General features: G+C 40.3%; 1 protein-coding gene across 2 annotated transcripts; it reads left to right on the top strand.

Annotated features, from left to right (window-relative positions):
* The first annotated feature begins 206 nt into the window (after positions 1-206).
* Positions 207-26,623, top strand: rhpn1 (rhophilin, Rho GTPase binding protein 1). 2 transcript variants are annotated; one of them, XM_051947160.1, is made up of 16 exons: positions 207-434; positions 612-705; positions 3,971-4,086; positions 10,467-10,595; positions 11,650-11,725; positions 12,293-12,370; positions 12,554-12,678; positions 14,807-14,973; positions 15,580-15,767; positions 16,635-16,791; positions 19,176-19,301; positions 19,469-19,663; positions 19,744-19,820; positions 19,926-20,072; positions 22,601-22,753; positions 22,839-26,623. In XM_051947160.1, the coding sequence occupies exons 1-16, from the start codon at positions 412-414 to the stop codon at positions 23,046-23,048; spliced, it is 2,061 nt and encodes a 686-aa protein (XP_051803120.1). In that variant the 5' UTR covers positions 207-411; the 3' UTR covers positions 23,049-26,623. The 2 variants fall into 2 exon arrangements, with proteins under 2 accessions (XP_051803120.1, XP_051803119.1); XM_051947159.1 differs by having other exon boundaries at positions 22,836-26,623.
* Positions 26,624-27,593: the final 970 nt, after the last annotated feature.

Genomic DNA, 27,593 nt, shown 5'->3' with positions numbered 1-27,593 from the left:
GCCCACACACAAGCCACAGCCCCAGCGTTACCATAGCAACGGCCCGCTGGGCAGAGGGACGCCTCAAATGACTTGTGATTGGTCAGATTGGGCTGTCGTTCGGTCCTGATCCTCCCTTTGATTGGTTTATTTGGCTGTCATTTTTAAATACTGCAACGTGATTGGCCATATACTGCATCCGCGGCCCACCTCGGTGAGTAAGCGCTTGCAGCTGCACACAACTCAGAAAAAAAGCTAGTGGAGGAGGTGGTATCACAGCGCAGAGAGCTGAGGCTGGTTTGTTGTCGGGAGCAAAAAGTTCATCTGTTAGTGTCTTTCTTGGCGTTTTGCGTTTACTCGGAATTTGACAGATTTGGCGAACAAGTTTGGAGAAATGTAGGGACTTCTCGGCTGTCGGTGTCGTTGCTTACGATGGAGGAACTTGGAGAAACAAGGCAAGTGGTAAATGTTAGCTAACTTAACGTTAAGTTTAGTTTAATGTTGTTTGTGTCAAAGCTGACATTTTTTTTCATTTTAAAGCTGAGAGTTGTGCTTAAAGTACACAGTGTGTGACAAGTAGGTCTGCACAGTTACACTTGAGAGAGAAAAACCACTGGCATTATTCCCCACAGAGAGTTTGAGATGTCCCTGTCAGACGGTGGGTCGGACGACGACATCCCCTTAACGCTGCCCGCAGATGGCAGCCACAGTGGGAGCATCCGAAAGGTGGGAGAGCTCTTTCTAGTGTGACAACTGTTCTTTGTGTAAAAATGCTTATAAACAATGAGGTTGCTTTAGAGTCTGGAATGTACGTGCATTATATACAAGAATAACTCATGCTATTGGCGAACATAATTTCTTATTTATACATAACATCAGCAAGAAACACACATCTACACTATTTGAGATTTAAAAAACTATGAAGCCTAAACTTACAAGATGAATTTGTCTGAATTGGCATATTTAAGCATGCAGCGTTTTTCCTGTAATAATTATGCCAAAACGATTTGGATTATTTTGTCACCTGCAGCATTGTTGTAAAAAAATTAGCAAGTGCTGTTTCCTTCATTAACTCTTTAGGTGTTCCACTGATGACAGTATTACCAGGTATATTTTCCTGAGTTCTGACATGTTGACCTGTATTAACCAGCCTAACACTTTGGAGATGAACAGAATTTGAACTGTGGAGTTAGATGGAAAGAAAAGTACACATATGTGTTTTATTTGAAGCTAATTGTAATAGAGACTGGAACAGGTCATTCAAAGACGTTTGTTCAAATTTAGGAGATGTGCATTTCAATTGGGAGCCTCTGCAGCCTCGCCTAGCCGCGCTAGACAACCCACGGCAACGAATTTAATTGTCTGCCAGGGTGGTCTAGTTACCCTCCATAAGGCTCGAGGTTGGATGCTCCTAAAACTGGCCGGACGAATCACCATGAAGTGTAGAGTCAGAAGGCGGGCGTAACTAAGTGACGACAGAGGCGCGACGATTCTGACAGAAACAACCGGAAACAACTAGCCTAGCCGCGCTAGACAACCCACGGCAACGAATTTAATTGTCTGCCAGGGTCGACAACAAAAACGACAACAGTCTTTGAGCTCCATTAGCACCGACTTTGAATAATCTTTCTGTTAACATGTCAGTAATATACTTGAGCTTCATCCATTGACTGTATAAATAAGGCTTCACCGAACTACCGCATCATCTGATTTCCGGCGCTCTAGGAGCCTATTCGTTGCGCTGATTGGTTGTATACCTACCCAATTGCTGCAGAGTGATTTGATAGACAACCTTTTAGCCCGCCTCCCTCCCTATCGAGCGTGCCTAGACCCTTGCGTCTTCAGAGCATGGGTCTAGCGCGGCTAGGCTATCTGCAGCCTGTAGTCACCCATGAAACTGTCCGCTGTGCAGGTCAAAGACATGTTGAACATCTTCACAGAAACGTAATGCCAACTTTACTTAGGGTAGCCCACATAGTTGACTGTTTGTATAGTATTGCAGCTATTCTGTTTGTTGCTGTTTTTGATATAGGTGGCATGAATTTGATTTCATTCACTTTAGGTAGTAGCAGAGGTCTCAGTGGGCTGTATTGCAAAATTTAAACAGATAGAAAGCAAAACTGCAGCTGAATACACAAAATCTGAAGTGGGAAAATATGTGTTATTGTTAATTGTGTCAGCTGATCCTTTAATTATCCAAAGATAGTGTATGTGCATTTTAAATGCTGAAGCAGTTTTGCACCTCCATTTGCCCTGGCACATCTAAAGTAAATATGTCAGGCAGCATCAATGGTAATATGTGATTGTATAGTGATCTGAGCAGCTGAGGAAACGTGAATGAAAAAAAAATCCTGATATCAGACGAAGCATTTCACCCTCTGCTGTTTGACTGTGAAGTAAACCATCATCCAAGTGACACAGATAAACTGTGTGCTCAGAGAAAGTCACCTGTACATAGAAGGATTTTGACGCAGGCTGTCAGACTTTTATCTGCACAGATGTCAGGCTGCCTCTATCCTCCTGATGGTAGAGCAGAGGTGGGAGCTCGGCCAGAGGTCTAATCCACACAGGCACTCTGAGGATTACTTGACGTGCGCATGCTAAACAAACACCTTAACTGGGTGAGAGGGAACGAGAAAGACAAAGGAAGAAAGAGTGTGAGAAAATGAGAAATGTCCGTTTACTAAACAAGTTGTCTGGCAGAGGGAGAGAGAAGGTGATGGAAAAAGCCCCATGGATAAGGAAAGGGAGTGTTGGTCATGTTGACAGTCTAACCTCTCCATCTGTCATATCACTGTACATCTGTTTGTCTTTAAGTGTGAAGGTGTGGTTCACACTCACACTGCTGAATTTAGTGAGCAGACGTTTAGCAGTCGCCTGTGGAGAAGCTGTTCTGGTGTTCCTGGCAAATTGCCCGTTGAAGTGAGATTTAAGAGGCTGTTAAATCTTCAGACAGATACACAGCTCTGACATATTACCAAGTCCTATTAAACTTATTATCTTGCTGGGGGAAGGTTCTCCTGCTGTACCAAGGCCAATTACTATCATGGTAAGCATTCACAATGCTCTTCTCTCCCAGGCTGTTAATTTTCCTACAACTCTGACGTGCTCTTTGACATCTCCATCATCTTTGACATGCTGTCCTGTCCAGCATTGACGTTTTGCTTTGATGACACACACTGTCTACACCTTTCATCAGCCATGCATATGCGAAAGGCATACACAGTGTACATAGTCTTTACTGTCTTTTTGTTTTTACTTTTGTCTTTATTTTTTGCATATTTTGTCTTGCTTTTTAGCCTGCTTTATTTTTGTCTGTTACTCATCACTTTCCCCCTTCTGCTTATGTCTTTTAAGCTACTGATGCGTGGATTTCCACTGTGAGAGATCAGAGTTTGTCTGTATCGCTCTCTGTTTAAATTTCCCTTAACAATTACGAAAAATTCTGACGTGATATCTGGATTACAGAAGTGATTTCACAAAGGGTCACAGTTGAGGTCTGCTATACTTTTTCTATCCCCCATAATACCCGAACCGATACTAAATGTTGCTGTCACTTTCTCCCTGACTGTCTCTCTTTACCCTTTGTTTGTGTAAAGAAGAATTTGTGAAAGACCACATTACTTACCTGGTTGTAACTCTGCCAGCTGCTTTCAAGATCTTATCACTGATTTGTTCACTAATTTAACAGTTCATCCTGACTCTCCTAAAACAGAACAGAAAATTCTAGCACTCAGTTTGAAGTGAATGATTTTATATTTTTTTAGTTATTTTTTGACCTTTTGTTGGCCTTATTAGATAGGTATAGTTGAGACATTTTACAGTCAGGGTTTTCCTGTATCGGGCCAGTACAGTACCTGTTATTTAGCTGACTCAACATCAAGTCATACCACTTGACTTAGAAACAGAAAAATCTAATGGTCAGATTTGCTGTTAGAATTCGTCATGCTTCAATTCCTTTACCTCTTCCACTCCTTTATCTTCTTTGCAGGGTTGTGATCCTTTTGCTCAGACACAGCGCAGTAAACTGCAGCATCGACGAGCTCGTATCAATCAGCAGATCAACAAGGAGATGCGCATGAGAGCTGGAGCGGAGAACCTGTTCAGGTGAGCTGCTGGAATGGGTCGGACCAATGATTGTGATGCTTTTGTGGTGCACCAATACTTTGTAAATGCAGAGTTAAGTTTGAAAAAAACACCTTTAGTTTCACTGTTTTGTCACTGTTGAGGTACTGTACATTGGAACATGTTAAAAATCCATCCCTACACCGCTCAACCTCAGAGTACCTCACTTGGTGCAGTGATCCGCTCCCATGGCTTCTCCTACCACTGTTATGCTGACGACACAACAGTTTCAGCTCGGATATCAGCATGTCTGGCTGATATCTCCACATGGATGAAGGAACGGCACCTTCAGCTGAATCTGTCTAAGACTGAACTCATGGTCTTTCCAGCTTGTCCATCTGTTCAGCCTCAGATCAGTGTCCAACTTCACTCGAGCCTACTTGTGCCCACAAACTAAGCCAGAAACCTGGGTGTCATGATTGATGACCAGCTGACCTTTAAGGTTCACGTGGCCTCAGTTTCTCGATCTTGTCGTTATGCCCTCTACAACATCAGGAAGATCAGACCCTTCCTGACCCAACAGGCCACGCAACTTCTGGTTCAGGCTCTTGTGATGTCACGCTTTGACTACTGCAACTCTCTTCTGGCAGGTCTCCCTGCATGTACAGTCAAACCTCTACAGATGATCCAGAATGCAGCAGCATGTCTGGTCTTCAACCAGCCCAAAAGAGCTCGTGTCACTCCCCTGTTCATCTCCCTTCACTGGCTTCCAGTTGCAGCCAGAATCAAATTCAAAACTCTCCTCCTGGCTTACAAAACATTTACAAGAACGGCCCCAGCCTACCTGGATTCCCTGATCCAGGTCTACTCCCCTTCACGCCCACTGAGCTCTGCAAACTTACTTCTAAATCAGCCTATGCTTTTTCAGATGTAGTGAGAAATGCTATTCACTTCTCATCTGTGTGACACCGCTTTGTTCACTTGTTAGCCCTGTCACATTTGTGGTGCAGTCTGGTGAAGGGAAAAGGTCAGAGATCATTCCTCTCCAAAAGACACACTCACCAGCACCACCCAGTTTTATGGTTCTGTTTGTGTTCACTGTGCATGAACACGCATGTTTATGTGCCTGTCTCTGTCACTATGTTGTGCTGTTTCTTGTCTGCTGTTTTGTGTCTTTTTTAAAAATGGTTTTCATACAAAACGGTAACACTGCATACTTTGACAGCATGAGCACCAGCAAGGCTAATCACCAAACTCACACAACTGTGCATGGTTTTAAAGCAGCCAGCTGTCATTCACACAGCGTGCAAGAGTTTTCCTGGTGAATAAACTGGGTGAAGTAAAAAAAGAAATGGTGGCAAAACATCAAAGTACTCTCTCTGAAAACATTAACATCATCTTTATCCAGCTCCTCTCCCTCCCTCCCTCTCCCACTCAATCTCCCCCTTTCTGTCTCCTCAGCTCATTCTCAGGCTTGCACATGTTTAGTACCTGCTCTGAGGTATATTGGTACATAACATGAATGTAAACGTATAGAAATGTGTGTATGTGTGGATCTGAGTGATATGTGCGTGTGTGTGGCTACATTTGATCTATGCTTTTGTAGTTTACAGCTTGAATAGCCTACTGTGCAAAACTCTGTGAAAACTCAGTTGCAGGGGCCTTGCTGTCACTCCTGCACTCATAAAGATTCAACTCGAGAGTTGATGGAGGAGCGGAAAGAGCCACTTAATTAAAGCAAAGAGCTACTTTTTGCATCCTTAGTGGAGCTGTGTCAAAATCTAATAAGATCAGCACAAAAGCAACAATGTCGTTCTTTTAAAACAACCTCACTACTAATTCCTGTGCTTGTATGGCTACAACTGGTTTCCCAGGGATTGATGTATGAAAGCTAGCAAGGTAATGAAATAGTTATTTGGATTATTATTTATTAGTAATTTATCGTTTTGTACTGAAATGTTTGGGGGGCCTTTACAGAAGAAGTCCAGAATCCAAATTGGATTCAAACCCTGTCATATTATTGCTCACATTTTTTTAATGTTACAGCCTTACAATCAAATCCATCCATTCTCTATATACCACTTCATCCTCATTAGGGTCTCTGGGGTGCTGGAGTCTATCCAAGCTGACTTGGGGTGAAGGCAAGGAATGCCTGGACAGGTCACCAGTCTGTCATAGGGCCACATTTACAAACAATCACATTCACATCTACAGGCAATTTAGAATAATCAGTTAACCTCAGCACTGTGGGAGGAAGCCAAAGAACCCAGAAAAAAAAGGAAAAAACCCACACATGCACAGGGAGAACATGCAGACTCCATATAGAAAGATCCCGGGAAGTCCAGGACACAAACCAGGGATCTTCTAGCTGCAAGGCGAAAGTGCTAACCACCACTCCACTGTGCAGCTCCTACAATAAAATCATTTACATAAATCATTCCCTCATTGTTGTACATTCGATACCCCACAATGAAATATTAAGAGAGACTTTTTTGAAATGTTTGCAAATATGTTGAAAAAGAAAAACTGAAATTTCACATGACCATAAATATTTAGACCTTTTACTGTCACACTTGAAATTTAGCTCAGATACTTAAATCATCCATTTTTGACTGGATTCAGGCTGTTATCCTGAAAGGTGATGACTCAGTTGAGGGGAAATAAAAAAAAAAAAAAAAAAAAAAAGCTCTCCTGCCACTTCTATTGGGACACATGGTCACGGAGACAAAGAGGACCCCCACACAGGCTGCCGGCCTGTAATCAGTCGGCTTTGTGTCCACCTCCCGTCCTGTTCCCTTGCAGAGATTCCCAGTTGAGCTCTGGCAAGCTCATCCCCCACTTATTTGTCTGGCACTGTCAGACCTTTTTTCCCCCCCCTGCCCTCCCCCCTTTCCGGGCAACTGGAATAGTCCAGACACATCGACCATCTAGCTTTCATTTTCACTTCACTTGCTGTGGAACTGTTGTGGCACTGGGTTGTGGTACAAATACCGGCGTGTGGGAGGTGGCGGGGGGAGGGGGGGTTCAAGATGCTAATTACAGATGGAAGAAGGGTTTTAAGATTGGCTGATGAAGACGTCATGCTGTGTGCTCCAGCATGTGTTTCTCTGTGGGAATTCGACTGAGGGACAGTAACAAATTAATGCTGGTGTTCATGTCAGCTGGTTCAGTTATGGCAAAAATATTTTAAAGTAATGTTTCCAAATTCTCTGATAACTTACGTGATGAATAATAAATAATTGTTTTTCCCTCAAAAGCTGCAGTATGTTGTTCGTGCAAGTGGGTGTGTGCAAAGGGGATATTTGGCAGCCCATTTAAAGCTGACTAATCAGATTGCCCTTGGCTTGAGCCTAGATGTAGGGGTGTGTGTGTGTGTGTGTGTGTGTGTGTGTGTGTGTGTGTGTGTGTGTGTGTGTGTGTGTGTGTGTGTGTGTGTGTGTGTGTGTGCTCAGGTGCTGGCTATACTTGTGGGGACCAAATGTCCCCACAACTGTCGGAAAACCGAAAACAATGTCACTTGTGGGGACCTCATTCAGTGTTTAAATCAAGTTTAAACAGTGTTTTCTTGGCCATGTTGTTGTTACTGAAAAAAGTAAAAGTGCAAAAACGTTTCTTTAGGGTTAGGCATTGTTTTGGTCTGGGTTAAGGTTAGGGTAAGGGTAAGGGGTTAGATATGAATGGGAGTCAATGGTATGTCCCCACAATGATAGAAAAACACAGTGTGTGTGTGTGTGTGTGTGTGTGTGTGTGGGCGTGCGCGCACGCATTTGCACGTGAGAGAGAGAGAGACAGAGAGAGAGGGGTACAACTGTTGTTTTACCTTCATCTCTGACTTGACTGTGTGGACTGATTAACGTAATTTAACTTGAGTTCAGTTGAAACTTCGAGCAAAGGTTGGTCATGTGTTAAAGAATCACGTGTAGAAAGCCACCCAAATAGTTCTTCCACGTGCTTCTTATGTCTAATTTGCAGTCCAAAATCTATATTTAGTTACTGAGTAGATAAACCATTTTTAAAAGTAATTTTACAAACGCTTTTTCAGTCAAAATCACATTGTTTACTCTTCACTGTGTACAATATGTCATATCTAATCATATTTACATTACATACAGAACTAAGGAGGACAAATGTCTGGAGTCTAATGTTTCCTACTTTCAAATTGGCAGGTAATAATTTGAGAGTGGTGAGCAAAGTTAAATATCTTGGGCATTTCATTATCGACCAGCTGCAGGATGACCAAGACATTTACAGGCAATGCCGGGCTTTATATGCTCAAGTAAATAGTTTGCTTCGCAAGTTTGGGGATGTACAGAAACAGTGAAGGTGGCTTTGTTCAGAGCTCACTGCACTCCTCTCTATACTGCCCACTTGTGGTCTAAATACAGCAAAGCAAGCCTGCATAAACTCCAAGTTGCTTATAATGATGCCATGAGAATGCTGCTGAGAAGACCATGATGTAGCACCAGCAAGATGTTTGTGGCTGCAGGTGTTAATACGCTGCATGCCACACTGAGGAATTCTATGTATAAGTTTATATGTCGACTGAATAACTCAGAGAACAGCATAATTATGGCATTGACTAACATCAAATGTAGCACTACACGCTATCTGTCCAAGATATGGAAGCATTGGTATAGTAATCTCCTCTTAGGTAACTGACTTTTTGTTTTTTAATTGTTCATATGTATATGTTGTGTTTTATTTTTTATGTACTGTTTTTTGCTCTTATCTGGACCACTGTGTCTGTAATAAAATTTATATATATAGTTATATATACATACATGTAATGCCTTTCTAAAATCACATCATTTGGAATATTATGAGTTTGATAATGTTATATTATGTGTATGTATACACACTGCATTGTTTATCTCTTCGTCTCTGAATCTTTTACCTGATTACAAATATCATGTGCCCTGTCCAGCACTATTTGCTGCCGTCTTCTTGCCAAAGCCACAATTCTTGCCCATGCCCTGCTTGTGCTTTAGGCATACCTCAGTCTTGCCTTATTATTTGGGCAGTGACATTTAATGGTTGCATAATTAGGGAAATTTCCTCTGCCTCTTTCCAAACCACGTGTTGTATATCATCAATCACCATGGCAACTCAATGATGCCTCAGATTTCCAGGAACATTGTGTGCTGTTGTCCCCAGACCAGCCCACGGCAGTGTGAGCTGCTTTACTCAGCACTAAGACCCTCCCCCCGTGTTTGGTGGAGGAGTGAATAGTGTTTTACTGAATGAACAGTGAATCATGGAGGAGAGGGTGGAGTGACAGCCGCATCAGTTTACTTTTGCACCTAACCTTACCATCATCAGTCTTGTAAAGCAAAGAGGTGCCAGGGGTCTCTGGCAACCAAAATGGGTGAAAACCCAAAAGCAGCTTAGGAACTATGCATTTCTTCTTACACAGTACAGTGTTGATATTGCATTTTTTTAAATTACTGAAATGTCAGATATTTATGTGTACTGTCAAATTCAGATCTTATTGTTTGTCACTGGAAACAAATGTTAAACAAATGAAGAAGGGAGAAGATGCCGAAGTGGTATCTCTACTTAAATGTAACACAACAAACATGTTGTTTTGTTTGGTGTCAATTGATTAGTAAGGCCAATTATTAAAGTAGCAACAAGCTTAATATATTGTATTCTACTATATTAAGAATAATGTTGACCTTGTTGGACTGTATGCTAATTCAGCAGTGGCAATGCGTACTGGCTTGCTTTATTATTTTGCTCATCCATCCATTATCTATACACCGCTTAATCCTCATTAGGGTCGTGAGGGGGCTGGAGCCTATCCCAGCTGACTTAGGGTGAAGGGAGGGGACACCCTGGACAGGTCACCAGTCTATAACAAGGCTACACATAGACAAACAACCACACTTACATTCACATCTACGGACAATTTACAATCACCAATTAACCTCAGCATGTTTTTGGACTGTGGGAGGAAGAGTATCCAGAAAACCCATACATGCACAGGGAGAACATGCAAACTCAAGGCAGAAAGATCCTAGGAAGGTGAGGACGTGAGCCAGGGATCTTCTAGATGCAAGGCAGTGGTGCTAACCACCAAGCCACTGTGCAGCCTCTTTATCATTTTATCTGTTTTATAATTGTCGTATTCATGTTTTGCTGTTACAGAGTAGTTCTTTTTCATCAGATGTAAATAATTTTTCATGTGGACAATGACAGATTCTGATTTTATAACACAGAGTTGATTTTTAGAATCTTTTTGCATCTTTTGGTGACTGAACCTTAGATTTGTCATTTAGAGTTGTTCGCATGTTGACTGAAAATACTTTTAAAACACCTTTTCTCTGGTCACATGGGAAATGGAAGCTTGACAATATCTATTTGTAAAATGTTCTGCTCTATATAAATAATGAGATCCTTTGTGTGTGTGTTTTATTCTGCAGGGCGACAACCAACAACAAGGTAAAGGAGACAGTGGCTCTGGAGCTCAGCTTTGTCAATTCCAATCTGCAGTTGCTCAAAGAAGAGCTGGAGGAACTTAACAGCAACATGGAGGCCTACCAGACAGACAGGTAGCTCTGACACACACACACACACACGCACACACACACACGCGCACACACACACACACACACACACACACACACACACACACACACACACACACGCACACACACACACGCACGTACGTACACACACACACACACACACACACACTGTGTTTTCCTATCCTTGTGGGGATCTACCATTGACTCCCATTCATATCTAACCCCTTACCCTAACCTTAACCCAGACCAAAACAATGCCTAACCCTAAAGAAACGTTTTTGCACTTTTACTTTTTTCAGTAACAACAACATGGCCAAGAAAACACTGTTTAAACTAGTGGGGACCCAAATGAGGTCCCCACAAATGACATTTATTTTGGTTTTCCTATGGTTGTGGGGACATTAGGGCCCCACAACAATAGCCAGCACCTGATCTCACACACACACACACACACACACACACACACACACACACACACACACACACACACACACACACACACACACACACACACACAAAAACATGGTCCAGTAATTATACATTAGAATAATGACAATTACAATTGCTGAAAACAATCAATATTACTGCATTTACATCATGCACTGAGTGGACGTCCTCTTTTATCTCTGGCTATGTGGGAGCCAGTTTATGTTTTTGAACCTCTGAATTAGGTTTTAGTCACTGTCATGTTTAAGAGGCTATGCATGTCAGCCAGCCTCACCTCCAAGTCTTTTGTGTGTTGTCTGTCACAGCCTGGACATGTTTTCCTCAACAGCCTAAGAACAGGGGAGGAAAAATCCCCTGATTAGAGTGTCATTAAGGACCCTGTGGCGTGCATACATGCCAGTTTGTGGTCACTGTGAATGGGAGGGGATGACTGTGGGAGGTGACAGGGTGCTAAGAGTTAATACTTGGCTTTAGCTTTGCTTATTAGCGCAGTGCCCGATGAAAACAAGCAGATGGCAGTCCTTACGCCATCATGGTTGACACCTGCGCTACGTGTGTACGTTAGTGTTTACTTGGATTAACGTGAAAGATCACAGACAGACACACATACTGTACCCATGTGTTTTCACAGTGAAGCTGTCAACGTTCCCATGATCCCACTCGGCTTAAAAGAAACCAAAGAGGTGGACTTCACTGTTTCTGTCCAGGTGATGACAGTATCCATGTACCACTTTATTCACTTTCTTTTCGAGAACAACATTAGAGATCAACAATAAATATAAAACATGATAGTGGGGGAATCTGGTTGGCCTGTTTTACAAGCAGTTTTGAGATAAGAAGGCAACATACATCACTGGACTGGATTTATTTAGTGCTACAAAAACCAAATTAACCTCAATTCAGTTCAGTTCAGTTTTATTTATATATGGCCAATTACAATTCAGATTTTCACAAGATGCATTACAGAACCCATATACCTCACATCCACAAGGATTTTTACGGTTCTATTTCTTTAGCCGCATGCAGAGGTTTAGTCTTCTGCAGCAAACAAACACAAAATAATGTAAAAGACAAAATAAGGAGGATCCAGTGTATTATTTCAAGCCTGGTATTTGACTGGATATGTGGAACAGCATAATAGATAGATTTTCTTAAGGATTCTGAGGGGCATTTGCAGCTTTAAAGGTCCTCTGCAGTTTGTTCAAGGAGTAGTAAATAAGTACTTGTGCACACGTGAACCAGATTTCTCATCATGTCTCTGTCTCTCCTCACAGGACTTCATCTGTGAGCACTACGGAGAGGACAGCTCTCTCTACAACAAGGAGATCAAAGAGCTTATTGAGCTCAGACAGGTTAATAAATGTGGCCATGCAATTTCATCCAAAACAAACATTCAACTGGTCCAGTATGAGACCTCTACTTCCGACAAGAGATGAAAGAAACAGTAGAAGGAGAAAAAAATATTCACATAAAACAGCTTTTGAGTGTCTGACATTCAATGTGTAGTTGCATATGTGTGTTGTTGTTTGGGCCAGGCCATGCGTACACCCAGCCGTAACCAGGCCGGCCTGGAGCTACTGATGGAGTACTACAACCAGCTATACTACCTGGACCAGCGCTTCTTCCCTGCTCACAGAAATCTGGGTGTTCAGTTCCACTGGTAAGACCTGATCACTGTTCCTTTACAAACTGTGTTGCACTACAAAGGCAACATGCAGTAACTAACTGACTTTTATACAAGCAATATCTACAAAATGTAGCCGAAACCAAGTCACAAGAGAGCATCTGCACATTGTGTGGTGTTTTAATCCTGGCCATACTGCAGTTACTGCACTCCATAGACAGCCGGGTACGTACACACCTAGTCAGGTGGTAAAAGCTTTTGTTCAAACTAAAGGTAAGTTTAGTCACTGATCTTCCCCTACTTATCCGCTAATGAAAAAAACATATTAATAAACTGACATTTGAATTATTCAGTTTGTCAAACAACATACCTAATAAGACAGAGGCTAAATCAGTGCATGCAGTGAACAAGAAATGTCAGCTTAACTTCTGCCACCCTCATTCTGGCTGAAATGAATTAAATGTGATTTGATGACTTCACTGCTTTGAACTCACATGGGCAAAATAAAAAAGTGAAATATATTATTTGGATTTTGGAACATAACATAGAAATGTGAAATGCCAACACTCGATTACAATAAGATAGAGATATATTAATAAAAATCATAATGAAAGTTATTTTCTTCAAAAAAACAAAATAAGTAAAGAAAGCTAAAGGAGGACATTTGTTGATAGATACTGTAGAAGATTGTCCAAAGGGAGACTACAGTACCTACATATTTTTTAGGTATTATGTGGGTTTTATGTCAGCAATTTTTGGATTTAAATAATCAGCCTAAAAACAAATAAAAAATATTTTTTACATTACATTACACCCTCTGTGTTTTACAGTTCACCATCGAGCCTAAAAACTTTGAACCCCCTTTTTTACTTTCATAGCTTCTGTAGTCACCACGCCCTGCTTTTACAGGGCACTGTGGGTTATTGAATTTTGCAGAACCAATAATTTGGCCCACTTACATAGAGAGATAATAATGTGTTGATCAAGTGTAACTTTATTCTTACTTTTTTTAAAAACTTGGTCAGTTTTTAGACACAGCAAACCAGTTCTTTGATTGGTCAAGATACATTCACAAAAGAAACCGATTTTACAAAGCAGGTACAAATTATCCTACAAGATTAAGAGATCGTGAGATGTTTACATTCACTGCCTGATTTTTGCAGCACCCAATAAATTATTTTTTTAATCTCCAAAGATAATATTCACTGCCTGCCATTAGGAGCCAGTACACTACGGGATCCACACTGACCCATCAACCTTCTGATTTGTGGCTTTACAAGCTGAGCCACACTAGTGATAACAGATATCACCATTTGCATTTAAAAACACAAAAGCAACATACAGTATTTTATAAAGCAACATTCCTAAATCACCCAAACATCTTCCTTTCACTGTTGATGCTTTGGGAGCTTTAAGAGGAAGTTCAACCCTTTAAGCTTCAGTGTACCGCCGGCGGTACACCTACTAATTTGCATAGGAATTTCAAGAATGTCCGACGGCCGCAAACGCGCTTATACAAACACTATACACCGATGGAAAGCTTAGATTCTCATGAATCTGCCGGTATAAACCACTTTCAGATGCGATTACCACAGCGGGTGAGAAAAACACATTTGTCCGACAAAAACAAATATTCATCCATCCGTTCTCTATACACGGCTTCAACGCACACAGCGCGACTCACATTTCCGGGTTCATTATTATACACAAAAAAAAGATTCCACAAAAAACGGCCATAATCCAACCTTTTACATCCAGATGACACAAGCCAGGAAACTATTTTGTCCAAAACATGTCCTGAAGTCGGTATAAAATCCCCGAATCAGTCCTTTTCAAGGAAAAGCACCTCGCAATGCCCGTCCAATATTCCCCGTATTTTTCGTAATTTTTTTATTTAAAAATAGAACATTAGCGATTTTTTGTACTGAAAACGGCTGGAATTGACTGAAGCTTAAAGGGTTAACAAAATATGAAAAAAAAACTTTAACAAGACATTACAGTACAGTTAAATTATACAGCATGTTAGCTCGCTCCTTTGCTGAGTTTCAGGTGCAACTTAAAGGTGTTTACATTCATGTTAGATCATACATTGATTTATTATTACCCGTTCTATACAACGACCACGGCTTAATGAGTGATTTTATCTGTTTTTATTGTCTCTAAGGTATGACTCTCTGACGGGTGTTCCGTCATGTCAGCGTGCGTTGGCCTTTGAGAAGGGAAGTGTGTTATTTAACATCGGAGCTCTGTACACGCAGATTGGAGCACGGCAGGACCGCTCTGCAGCATGTGGCATAGACCGAGCTATAGACGCCTTTCAGCGAGCTGCAGGTAGTGAAAAAGGACACGCACACACACTTGAATGTTCCACTAGCTTTGTTCATGTTTTGTAAAACTCCAAACATAAAGAAGCATTGTTTTACAGCATCGGCTGAACCTCTGCTGTCCATCCATAGATAGGTAGGATGGGTGTTTTCCACAAAAACAACTGAACCTGATAACCTTTACCGGCTACGCCATAGTTTTTGTTTTGTTTTTTAAATCATTGAATTCCTACTTCTAATTTTCCATCCATTTTAGTCCTCTGTTATCTTTTTTTCACGTTAGTCAGTTGTGTACTCAATTCAGTTTTAGACATTTAACAACATTCTTGTCAAATTATTTCACATTAACAATTTTATAAAACTCCTAGTTTACTATGTCATGAAATATGGTTATATCAGAATGTAAAATGTTGTGATTTTTTCTAATAAGATAAGATAAGATAATACTTTATTGCTCCCCTTGTCCGGGGAAATTTCCCATGTTACAGCAGCATGTATTATACAGTAGAGCAACAATATAATGATAATCATAATAACAGTCACAATATTTTCAGGATTTTAGATCATTACATTCTACAGACAATCATTTCTTTCTGTTTGTATATTTGTTTAGGTGCATTTAATTACCTGAAAGAGAATTTCTCCAATGCTCCAAGTCTGGACATGAGTTGCCCGTCACTCTGCATGCTGGTCCGACTAATGATTGCCCAGGTGCAGGAGTGTGTGTTTGAGCGCGTCACACTCACCACACAGGACACACACTTTACCTCCCAACTCCGCCTGGCACAAGAGGCCGCACGAGTGAGTTGGCACATCAATGGTTTGTCTGTGTTGTTGCTGTTGATATGCTGCAGTGCTCCAGGCTAACTTTTACACTGGTTACACAGGTGCACCTACAGTTTTCACTGTACTATTTAGCACCAAATCAGTTTCCATTCAAATTGGTTATTTGCTGACACATTTTGTCAGCTGATTGTAAACAGGAATAAATGTGCAGTTTGTTATTTACTATCAGGATGATCTGGAATTCTTTTTGGTTACATTAAATTAAATTTTATCATCATATCTGATTTCTCACTGCTTTGGTTTGCCCATTCAAAAGGGCTGCTCTACCACCGTCAATCCTGCCATGATACAGTGTTGTTTTCTTGGAGACATTGTGCATTAACGTTTCAGTTTGGAATGATAATGTTTTGGCAGTAAAAGCACTGTTCTCAGCAATATTTGGCCACATTCTCTGCAGTAAATGTGATGTATCATGTTGGCTATTTTGTCATATCTGTGTTTCCCACAGGCTGAGTATGTCGGCGGTTTTGGGTGGTACAGTGTGACCCATGTGCTTACAGAGACTTATCCAGAGAATGTAACCTAGAACCCTTCTGAAGCTACAATTTACCAAACACCTGATATGCATTCATAGACCCCGAAGTCTCTCGACTGTTTAAAAACTAGCCAGTTTAAAAAGAGTAAAGTCAAGCTGTCAGATTTACTTCAGTTGTAACAGTAACTTTTTCTACTTAAGCAGTTGTCCACAGACACACAGACAGTTCTGCTCAATGCCAGCAGTGTGACCAGTAAACATGTTAAGTTAAACATGACAGAATTTGACTTGCATGCTGGAGCCCTGCCCTATGATGCTCACTCTCTGTGCACATCTGTACTCTGTAGGTGTCAGATGTTTACTTGTTGGTGCAGCAGACCATGACACAGCCTCTGATGAAGGACTACGTACCATTTTCATGGGCGTCCATGGTTCAGGTCAAATCTGAACACTTCCGTGCACTCTCACATTACTATGCCGCTGTTGCACTCTGTGATCATGTGTGTAAGTCAAATATTTAAATTCAGTATCAGTTGTGAAATATGTATACTTCTTGTTTTGTAGAGCAACTTCTGTCTAAGCCACATTTAGTTTTTACTGTTAGTATTTTTTATTTTAGGCATTTGGAAGACCCTACCAAAAACCAGAATGTCCAAATTCTTATGAAGTATTTTATTTTTGCCAAATGTAAGACCTGATAGGCAGTTTTCAATTTCATTAGTAAACATTTTCAAAAATTTAAAAACATGGCAAATTTGATGTGTTTTAAAATCTTTGTGAGGTCTCGACTTAGTTCCACAGGAGACATTTTGACATATCATCGATGCTAACAGCTCGTAGATAAGTTAGGGTACAGCCATAGATTTCCCTAAAACAGTGTCTAAGAACAATAACTACTGCTTTAAGACATGAACTGTAGTTTACAATAAAAGAGATAAAATAGAAAAACCTTAAAAAACAGAAAAGAACAGCAGACAGAACTACAGTGGACAAACTGTCATTGATGTCAGTTAATCACAGTAAACAAGAGAGCACTACAGTGTCATGACACTCAAATGTTATCCCTCCTATTTTCGTTAAAGTAATTGTTCCCTGATTCTCTGCTATCACATGCTGTAAAAAAATAACTTTTCCTGTGTATCGGTTCCAAATATTTGCGATTGGCCTTTCTTTATTACCTGTAACCAATATCAACAACGCACCTAAAACAAAAAACGCATCTGTGAATCCTGGTTTGGTCGCTCATTGGGAGAAAAGATGAAATTTTTTAGATGTACAAGATGTCCAAATAGCAAACAAGACGTGTTTAGTAGAAACTGGATTGGTTTTTGAATTGTTCTTTATGAGAGGATTTAGCTAACAATTGATCTCGCTATACACTGCGCCCCAAAAGTTTGTTCTCCCCACTGGACAACTTGTCACCAAAATGGGTTCCACCTGGTCTATAAGGTACTGTTTGGTTGTTTGTGTGTTTGGTCAAACTGTCAGGCCCCAGTGTATAAATTTCTTGCTTGACCAAAATGCATTACACTCACAACCAAATTTTGGAAATGTTGTTACCACGGCAAAGAGTAAGGATGGAAAAGCTACTCTTTCAGAGTCTGACATTCGTGCACAGGCCATTGCTCTTCAAAATGCAGGAAAACCTCATCAGCAGGTAGCTCTAACATTTGGCAGAAGTATCTGCCGGATGCCAGAAGTGGTGGCAAAGGTACAACAAAAGAGGATCCTTCAAAGACTTGCCTCAGTCAGGACGTCCATCTGCAAGAGCCAAGGATCTGATGAGAAAGGCCAAAGGTAAAAGACATCATTCATGCAAGCAACTATTGTTATCTAACAGAAACATTGGGGCTGAAAGCTTTAAGAGGCAACGTACCCTGCAATTCACCAAACTGCAAAAGGAGAAGAGACTGGCTTTAGCAGAGAAGTACATAACTCTGACTCCGAAAGACTGGAAGAACTGGATTTTGTCTGATGAATGCCCTCGCTACGTATTTCTGACACCCAACAGTCAAAACGACTGTGTCTACACAGATGATTCTGAAAAAGTTCCATCTTCTGAACAGTTAAATTCAGTGCCCTTGGTATAGTTTGGGGGGCTGTGTCTGCTTCAGGTCTGTCAGAGCTGCACATTTTGGCTCAGTGGTGTTCTGAGCATCTACCTGACTCTCTGTGTAAGGAGGAATGACCACCAACCTCCACTGACTTTAACTCAATTGAGAACTGTTTGGGAATCCTGAACAGTCGTATCTTTATCAGTCCACCACCAACCAACAAGAAACAGCTCAACTCTAGGGGCTGTGTGGGAGTGGTTGAAGGTAGAACCATCCACAATCAAGAACCTTGTACATTTCATGCCTGAAAAACTGAAAGAGGTGATCAAAGTGAAAGGGGGAAATACTGGTTATTGAATAAATTGATTATATTGCATAGTCAGTCTTTGAGCTTTGTTTTTCTGGAGAGAACGAACTTTTGGGACACGGTGTATAGCTATGGTAATTAGCATCAAATGCTGCCTGCTAAAAACAATGTCACAGATAATGTGTTGACAGCTTTGGAATATAATGGCTTACAGGGACTACACTTTTTTTTTATTTTTTTGGCTTTATTAGACAGGTTAGTAGAGAAGCAGACAGGAAAGTAGGGGACTATAGCCCCTGTTCATGGGTCGCCTGCTCAACCTGTTGAACTATCTGGGTGCCCAGGGACCATACTTTTTAAAAACTTTGTTAATGTAAATTTCATCCGGTTAGTCTGTCAGAAGGTGTTCTGTCTTCGTCGTAGGATTGTTTCCCTAGTATCCATTGCCCTCCAAAAGTGTGCTATTGCCTAATGTGGCAGAACCATCAGTTTATCAATGCATGTTAACTTCACAAATTGCCTTGTAGTGTCTGCTGAAGGGCAAGACTGTGATGAGGAAGCAGAGAAGGCCTACCTTCAATTTTATGTCAACGTTCCTGCAGGGCCACCGCTCTGCCAGATTCTACGAGATCCTGAAAAAAGACGAAAGCTTGGTGAGTTCATGTCCACCAGCGGGAATTACATTTGTGCAAACAGGTTACGTGCAAACATCAAATTTAAATTTTTTATTCTAATTTCTTTAAATATTCTGTCTTAAAGTTACATTAATTCATTTATGATGCTTTTAAAAATATCAAAAAAATTGTTTGCCTTCATTAAGGTAAAGCCCATCTGCGGCGTGCAGTAATCAGACATGAGGAGGCCATGCGTGTCCACAGTCTGTGTAAGATCCTCAGGAAGATGGATATCCTGCAGGATGTGCTATCTCTCACACACAAATGCTCCTTGGATAAATACTCAGAGCTGGATCGAGAGGATGACTTTGATGAAACTGCAGAGGCCCCAGAGATTCAATGTAAGTTGTATCTATGACATAATAAATGATTACATTTAATCCATGAATAAATCTCAATGACTGGCTTCTTGCTATGACAGCTCATACCCACTGGAAACCAGACATCACGCCACCCAACTTCTCTACAGTCCAGGTTACTGACATCTTTCAAAGACTGGTAAACCCCACAGGAAACACACATAAAGAATTCGGTTAGCCACTTAAAGAAAATGTTAGCACCTATTGTAAAGTGTTATTGGCAATGACTTTCCTTTTGCTGCAGGGGCCTCTGTCGGTGTTTTGCGCGAGAGCTCGCTGGGGCCCAGTGCGTTTGATCTGCCTCCAGAGAAGAGAAGGTGGCCTGGGTCTTACACTCAGAGGAGACTCCCCTGTCTTGGTGGCTGGAGTCGTACCTGGAGGCTGTGCAGAGGTGAGAAACTTAGTAAACCTGGAGCTTTGACAAAACAATAAAACTGTACATTTTTACTGATGTCACTAGGGCCCGACTGATATGGATTTTTTGAGGCACATGCTGATTCCGATATTTGGCCGAAAAAAATTCCGATAACCAATTAATCGGCTGATTAATTAAAAAATATATAATGAGTAAAATAGCTTATTTTTTTGGTCCCTTAATGCTTTCAACAACAAAGATATGAATTGCAGGCAGAACATTTTACTGTTTTACAATACTTTGTCCTTTAGTATTTGTTTAACTTTACAATAGAGAGGAATTTTCAAGTACAAAAGCATACAACAAAGCATTAAACCGGTGGGACATTATACAACCTTAAAAAGAGTCAATCTATAAATGAGTATAAATGAGAATAATAATAATACATCTTGTCTTGTGCTTCTTGTTGCTGCAAATCAGAGGTAGGTTATATAAATGAAGAGTTCATTTGCAAAAACAGATAACTCCGTTTTGATAAATTTTCAGAAAAACTTTTTTTTATTGTTTACTTGAGATAATATCAATCAAACTGAAGTTGAGTGGATTTGACTCAGTAGAAAAATACATGAAAAAATAGAGAAAAAATAATTTATTAGTGTTATTATTATTATCTCAAGTAAACAATAAAAAAAAGAGTTTTCTGAAAACGGAGTTACCTGTTTTTGCAAATGAACTCTTCAAATATATGCTGTATATAAGCAACATAATGACTGAAGCTACTGATAAAACATTATTTCTGATGCCCTTTAACGTTAAATCACATTTTCTCTACTCCATTATCTTCTTTGCCGTGAAGTTAGGACTCATATGAGCCTAAATAAAAACCAGAGATTCATTTCTCAGATGTCAAAACATGTCATCTTTGACAGAGTTGCAGTTTAAATATATAATAGTCACAAATAGTCCGACACTAATGTTCCTCCATAACAACACAGTGAGTTGCTGTTCCAGTCTGTGTAACTACTTTCTGACAAACTAAGAGTGGCATGACATCATGACGGTTGCTAAAGACAGACAGTAATGCTAATCATTTGAACCAAATAAACCCCCTCCCCTCTGCGTTCACATCGTTCCTTCTTAAATGCGCCTCAACACACAACCGACGGAGTGATGAGCGGTCGTTCTGTACTCTCAAATATTTTGTACATTTACGTTATCACTGCAGTCTCTTACTGGCTTTTAAGCTGTTAGCTACCGCTATGCTAGGTTGGCATAACTACAGTGATGTTATTGCTAACATAAACAGACAGGGAGCAACTTAAGCTAGGTTAGCACAACTTTAGCAATGCAGTGTAAATGAAAATCATGACTGACGGAAAGAAGCAAGCGTCACTTGTCATGACACATGGCAAAGACAGTTAAAGTGAAATGGGAGACATGTTCAGTCATTGTTGATTTCACAACGTCGTGACAAACTTACCAGATAGCAAACTATGGGTGAATCAATGTTGAATCTATGTTGAGACCTAACGTCGAAATTATACAGAAAGCGCAAGGTTGATAAAATGTTGAGTCAACGTTTGCTTTTCATCCATAAATCACACTTTACCCAGATAGCAAAAGATGTTAAATCAATGTTGAATTAGGGTTAAGAAGGTTGAATTGTGGTTACGGTTGAAGACTGATGGTTGGATCAACGTTGATTCAACAACATTTTGTCAACATTGAAGTTTGTGTTTAAAAGATGCCATTGAATCTACATTGTATTTTGGTTTAATTAAAATGTTTGACAGGTCAATGTTTAACTAATGTTGAATCTATGTTTGCAAACATGTAATCTATGTAAGCAAACGTTGACTCAACATTTTATCAACCTTGCGCTTTCTGTATAATTTCGACGTTAGGACTCAACATAGATTCAACATTGGTTCACCCATAGTTTGCTATCTGGGTTACCTGTTTGCTCATCCCACTCCTGTAATGTTGTCTGGCTGTAGTGTACTTAATTAAGAATATATCCGCGTTAATTGGCAAAACTCTGGCTGACGATGATTATTTTGAAAAGGGCTATAATCGACCGATTTAATCAACTGGCCGATAAATCGGTTGGGCTCTAGATGTCACTGTGTGTTAAGGCTACAGTGATTTCTCACTCAACACTAGTGGGCATTAGAGAGAAAAAAAGCAAAGGAATATAGGAAATGATGCAGTATTGTTAAAGAGCCCATATTCTGCACATTTACATGAGCAGTTTTCTGTGGGAGAGAGAATAACTCTTGTGTGATCTTTGGGCTTTGTAAGTTTGCAGGCCTTTTACATGCACACTGAAAGGAAAGAGAAACCTCAGAAGCAGAATATGATCTTTCTATTAATGAAGAAATGAGAATAGTTAAGCTGGACTTCCAGGCTGGATGTCACCCCTAAATGAACATATAGCAGCCCTGCATGTAGGGATGATGACTATGCTGAAAACATGTTCTCTTGGGAAAATGTAACAATCCCACATTGTGATTAACCAATGATGTGGTTTTTTAGTCCTTTTCTAACTGTTTTATGTTCCTCAGGAGGCAGGACTAAGGGAAGGAGACTACATTGTGGCAGTGGACGGACAGGACTGTAAGTGGGCCAAGCATGGTGAGGTGGTCCACATGCTGAAGAGCTGCAGTGACAGAGGGGTGGAGATCAGTGTGGTTACGTTACACTCACACGATACACAGGTAAGGAAGGGCATCTGTGTGTGTGTGTGTGTGTTTGGGTTGCCACTGACTGGATGCAAGTATTCTTACCTGTGTGTGTTAGCAGATGGAGAGGAGGGCCATAGTGCCATCTCACGGCAGCGATAAGGAAAATACTCGGCAGCGTCTGCTGAGCGGGGCTAAGGGCCAGAGCTCCGCCTCCTTGTTGAACTGGAACAGGAAGAAAAAGCGAGAAGGCAGCGGGGTCACCAAGAGAATAGGAAGCACTTTCAGTTTGTCGTTTGGAAGCATCCGAGACACTGAGGCCATGTACTGAGACATGACTGCAGAGGAACCTCTCAGGGAATCACAGCAGTGGAGCACATGGTACAGTTAGGAAAGAAGAAACACAGCCTCCACTGTTGGTAGAGGAGGGTGATAATGCAGAATTCTGGCAAAAAAAAAACATGTTTGCACAACCCAATGTATCTGACAGCTGTGGAGGCACATATACCAAGTAGTATACCTTGTGGCAGATGTGAACTTTACAAGGATTATAAAACAGCTTTCTCAAAGGAGTACAAACTGCTGTGCACTGCCTCAGAGTCTAAAAGGTGTGTTCAGACGGAGTGTGGGGCAACATTTATTCAGTCTTGCCACATCTAAAGTAAAGTATACACTGAACAATAATTGAGGACAATTTTCTGACGTGGGTACGAAGAAAGGTTTACACAAGATCAGTACTCAGAATAACAGCACAAAAATGAAACAGGAGGGAGGCTGGAGGGAAATAACAGAGCTGACATCTTTTGAGTTCAGTTGAATGCAAACACACTGCAACGTAATTTCAATTATTACAATTTCATTTTCAGCAAACAACACAAGGTTGTTGTAGTTGCTTCTATTCTTCTACTACCTACTGTCTGTACAGTAGCATTTCTGGTGAAGCCACCTTAAAATGGGAACTTCTTGCTTTCTTCTGCTGATGCTGTGTGGCGACAGGCTCCCACTCACAACCTGTTGTACTTTCTGATGTAGCTCTGTTGTTCGTTAGACCTCACTGTAAAACAGGGAGATATGGACCATCAAAATAATATTGAATATTGCTATGAAACTTAGCTTTTTCAGCTCACAAATGTGACTCATATTAAAAGTCATAGTAGCTCGTTACTTTGTTCATTAACCCAGGGCTAACAGTGAGGCCACAGTTAAGAGTTCACATGTGAAAAAAAAAAGAGTGCAGCATTAAATGTTGAGCTCTGACAGGATTTCAGGCATTTTTGTTATTTTTCTGTAATCTGGATTCAAACTTAGAATCTCAATCCAGTGTTTTGGAGACAGTCCTGATTGAAAATTAAATTCATCAGTAAACACATAGCAGTCACTCTTTATTGATTAAGATTAACATACAGCAGGGGCCTACCAACCAAATTGACAAACCTGGATGTGAGTACGTTCACATATGAGGCACAATGTTGGCACCAGATGAGCAGTTGTAACATTTACAGGTCTAGAGCTGTAACTGTGGTGGTGTTAAATGGTCGTGGGAGCAACTACAGAACAAATATTACATTTTATTTAAACCGGTAAGTAGACTTACTGCTTAGAATGTTACATTGCTATACGAAGGCCTATAGAAGAATAAAATTATTTTGAATTTGCTTTTTGTCAACAGAAAAAAACAAAGCAAGAACGACTGGAGTCTCTTCACGGTCATATCTGTGCTCATTAGAGAAAGAAGAGTTTAGATGCTAGAAACTGTTGCCTTCCTAAAAAGCCCTCTCACTGTTCAGGCACTGACTGGTCAGTAGGTGTTGTTGTTTATTCACGTTGAAATGTCATCTCAAACAGAACCTGCTCCAGAGCAGGTGAGGTGTGTAGCATGTGTTACCATGGCGATATATCCTGGTGTGAAGTAGAGCACCACTGTAGCCCTAAAAGCAAAAGTTAAACATGAAGTTACCTCGACAACCTTGAATCCCGCTTCATTCTGTAGACCTCTGGTATCCTATGCATTTGAAAGAGCACAGCTAGTTTGACACGCCACCTTTGTATTTTCTGATGTCAGTGATTTAAAAAAAGCAGACGTGTTTTTACTTTCTACAATTTCATTTAGCAGACGCTTTTGTCCAAAGCGACGTACAACACAAGCAAGAAATTGGGCCTCACCCTCCGTTTAACGTTCATTTTTTGTGTTTAGTTTCCTAATTTGTAGATGATTACAAGCACTTGACAAGTTTGATCTAATGTTTTGTAATGTAGTTTATTATGCACTGTGATACATCCTTTGTTAATAATTCAGTTTTTGATGTAGCGATGATGAACGTGATGGTGAGCGATTGTGTATGTTGGAAGTAAAATGTGATACTGAGCAAGTGTGCAAGTAAAGGGCTTCTCCGTTTTCTTGCAATATCGCTGTGATGTTGTTGATGTCTGGGAACAGTGCAGATTGTCTGAGTCCAGTCACTGTACTCTGTGTTAGTCAGCCAATGCTAGAGTCTGTAGCTGAGGATGTTGGTTGTTTATTTTAACAACGTGTGAACTTTTTGTAAGATTTTGATACATCCAGAATTGTAGCACAGAGATGTCGGTTTCACCTAAAAATGATTCCTGTGTATGTTGCCATGGCCTGCGTGTGTTTTGGATTGATTTGTATAATGTTTGGGCCATGGTGGTCCGTAGTCATGAGTACAGAAACACAGAGTTTGTCTATTTGCTTCCTGCACTTACCACAATATGTAGTGTTTACAAGAACATTTTTACAATATCAAATTAAAAACCCAAAAGGACTTTTTTTTTTTCATTTGAAGGAATCAAAGCTTGTCAAAAACCCCTAAAACCTTTGCTAATGTCCTTTGCGTCTCTACTCTGTGTCTATGTGAGTGAATATTTGGCACCACTGTGTCTGAATATCTGATTATCTGTAATGACTCTACAGTGCGGTTCAAAGATCTTAGGCAAAACATTAGGTTTATGGTTTTAGCAAGGTTTTTAATGAGCATGCATATTTGATTCTGTCTCTTAATTAAGATACAAGAAAATACAGCAAATATAAATACAAATCTCGACAAAGAGGCTTCTATAGGCTAAAATCAGTTCTTAGTGTGACTTCCCTTTGCACTGAACACATCTTAAACTGCCTTTGGTCAACTGTCACGAAGTGTATTCAAGAAATCTTGTGGTGTATTATAGAAAGTGTCTGTCAGTGCTTCTCTGGTGGTTTCTTGGCTGCTGCTCTTCCACAGAGGTCCCTCCTTATCTAACCTTTCCATGTAGAAAGGTCTCAGTATCCAGATGAAGATGCCAGATGTGGAACAAATCTTTTTAAAAAAAAATTAAAAAAAAGATTATATTCCTGTCAAATTGTGTAATTTTTTGGCATTTTCCATGAAATGATTGAGACTTTAAATATTAACTTCAAACTTCAAAATTGTATTTATTTGTATATAAATACAATTAAAAATAGAAATAAAAATATAAAACCCAACTCTCCACCCACACGCAAAAGCTCAACATTAAAAAACATGGATTTAGACCTAACCTAGAATCCTACAACCATAACCAACCAATCAGAAACGTTTGACATGTCCTGACTGAAAATTGGTGCAGTGAATCTTATATTTTCTGTCCAAAGTAGTTCATGTAGATGCATTAAGTGCAAATGGAGGTCACACTCAATACTGACTTTAGCCTGTTATGTGTTTTATTCTGAAATGTTTGTGTCTTATTTGCATAAAGATACAACCGGATAATACTGCAAAGACTGAAAGATGCATATGTGTGTTTCACTGTAACATTGCTAGAACACAAAAAGTGATGGTGGCCCTAACAATTTAGCACAACACTGTATTTGGGGATTTGCACACTGTCTTTTTCATGTACAAATACAATAAAAGTAAGAACTACTGTCAATAGTTGTGCTCCATGTTTGTGGTATTGTGTGTAGCAGCTGACAGCATGGATGCTTGGTTTTGCTGCATTTATTCAGAGTATTGATGCGTCTCTGGCACACAAATGTATCTCATTGTTTTAACTACACCAGAACTACACCATTGTGTTTTGGGTTACAACTTCAAATCATGTTATTTATTCATACTAGTTTTTATTTTGCTCATCATTGGTGGTAGTTGTCATCTAAAGTTACTTTAGCAAAGTTGTTGGCTTTAATTAGAGACACTGCCCAAAGAAAGTAATCAGTTTTCACCAAACACTGAGATCTCACAACTAGTGTTTGAGGTTGAAATGTTTCTATTGTGGTATTCATCAAAAAACAAAACAAAAAAGCAGCTTTTTAGCATCCTTTTACTGTTGGCACAACAGTATTGAGAATTCCCACCTCTGCTTTGCCTTCACATCAAACTTTTAGTCATTGTCGACCGCGGGTGAAGTCAGTGCTGCCACACAGCGAATCAAACATTTTTCATTTGAAGCCATGTTTTGCATCTACCTGGATAATAATCCAAATATCCAGTCTTTTGATGTGAGGAAAGTGTCTGTTTAAGATCAAGAAGCTTTTCTGATGAAGAACATATGTTCTGATGAAGGCCGTGTGATGGCCCAAACGCGTATACTGCCGTCCGTGAATGATTAAAGGACTTTTAGGAACTCGGAGTGCCTCGGACTTCTCTTATTTTTGCTGATTAAAATACTAGATTGTTCAGTTCCAGATAGCTGTGACTGAATGTTTTGAGTCTTTGTAGACCCACTGTGATCTGTAAGTTGTACGCTATCTGTCAAAAGTTTGGGGTCACCCAGGCAATTTCATGTTTTCCATGAAAACTCACACTTCTATCCATGTGCTAACATAACTGCACAAGGGTTTTCTAATCATCAATGAGCCTTTCAACACCATTAGCTAACACACTGTAGCATTAGAACACAG

The sequence above is a fragment of the Acanthochromis polyacanthus genome, chromosome 4 (assembly GCF_021347895.1).
Source record: "Acanthochromis polyacanthus isolate Apoly-LR-REF ecotype Palm Island chromosome 4, KAUST_Apoly_ChrSc, whole genome shotgun sequence".
Lineage (NCBI taxonomy): Eukaryota > Metazoa > Chordata > Actinopteri > Pomacentridae > Acanthochromis > Acanthochromis polyacanthus.
Note: the sequence above shows the minus strand (reverse complement) of the source record. Positions and strands in the feature narration are given on the sequence as shown.

Bases quoted from the DNA above. Each gene is read 5' to 3' on its own strand.
- rhpn1 (XM_051947159.1), top strand. From the start codon at position 412: ATGGAGGAACTTGGAGAAACAAG. The intron at 15,768-16,634 runs GTGAGTTGGCAC...TGTACTCTGTAG, and splicing joins TGGCACAAGAGGCCGCACGA to GTGTCAGATGTTTACTTGTT. The intron at 19,821-19,925 runs GTAAACCCCACA...CTTTTGCTGCAG, and splicing joins CTGACATCTTTCAAAGACTG to GGGCCTCTGTCGGTGTTTTG.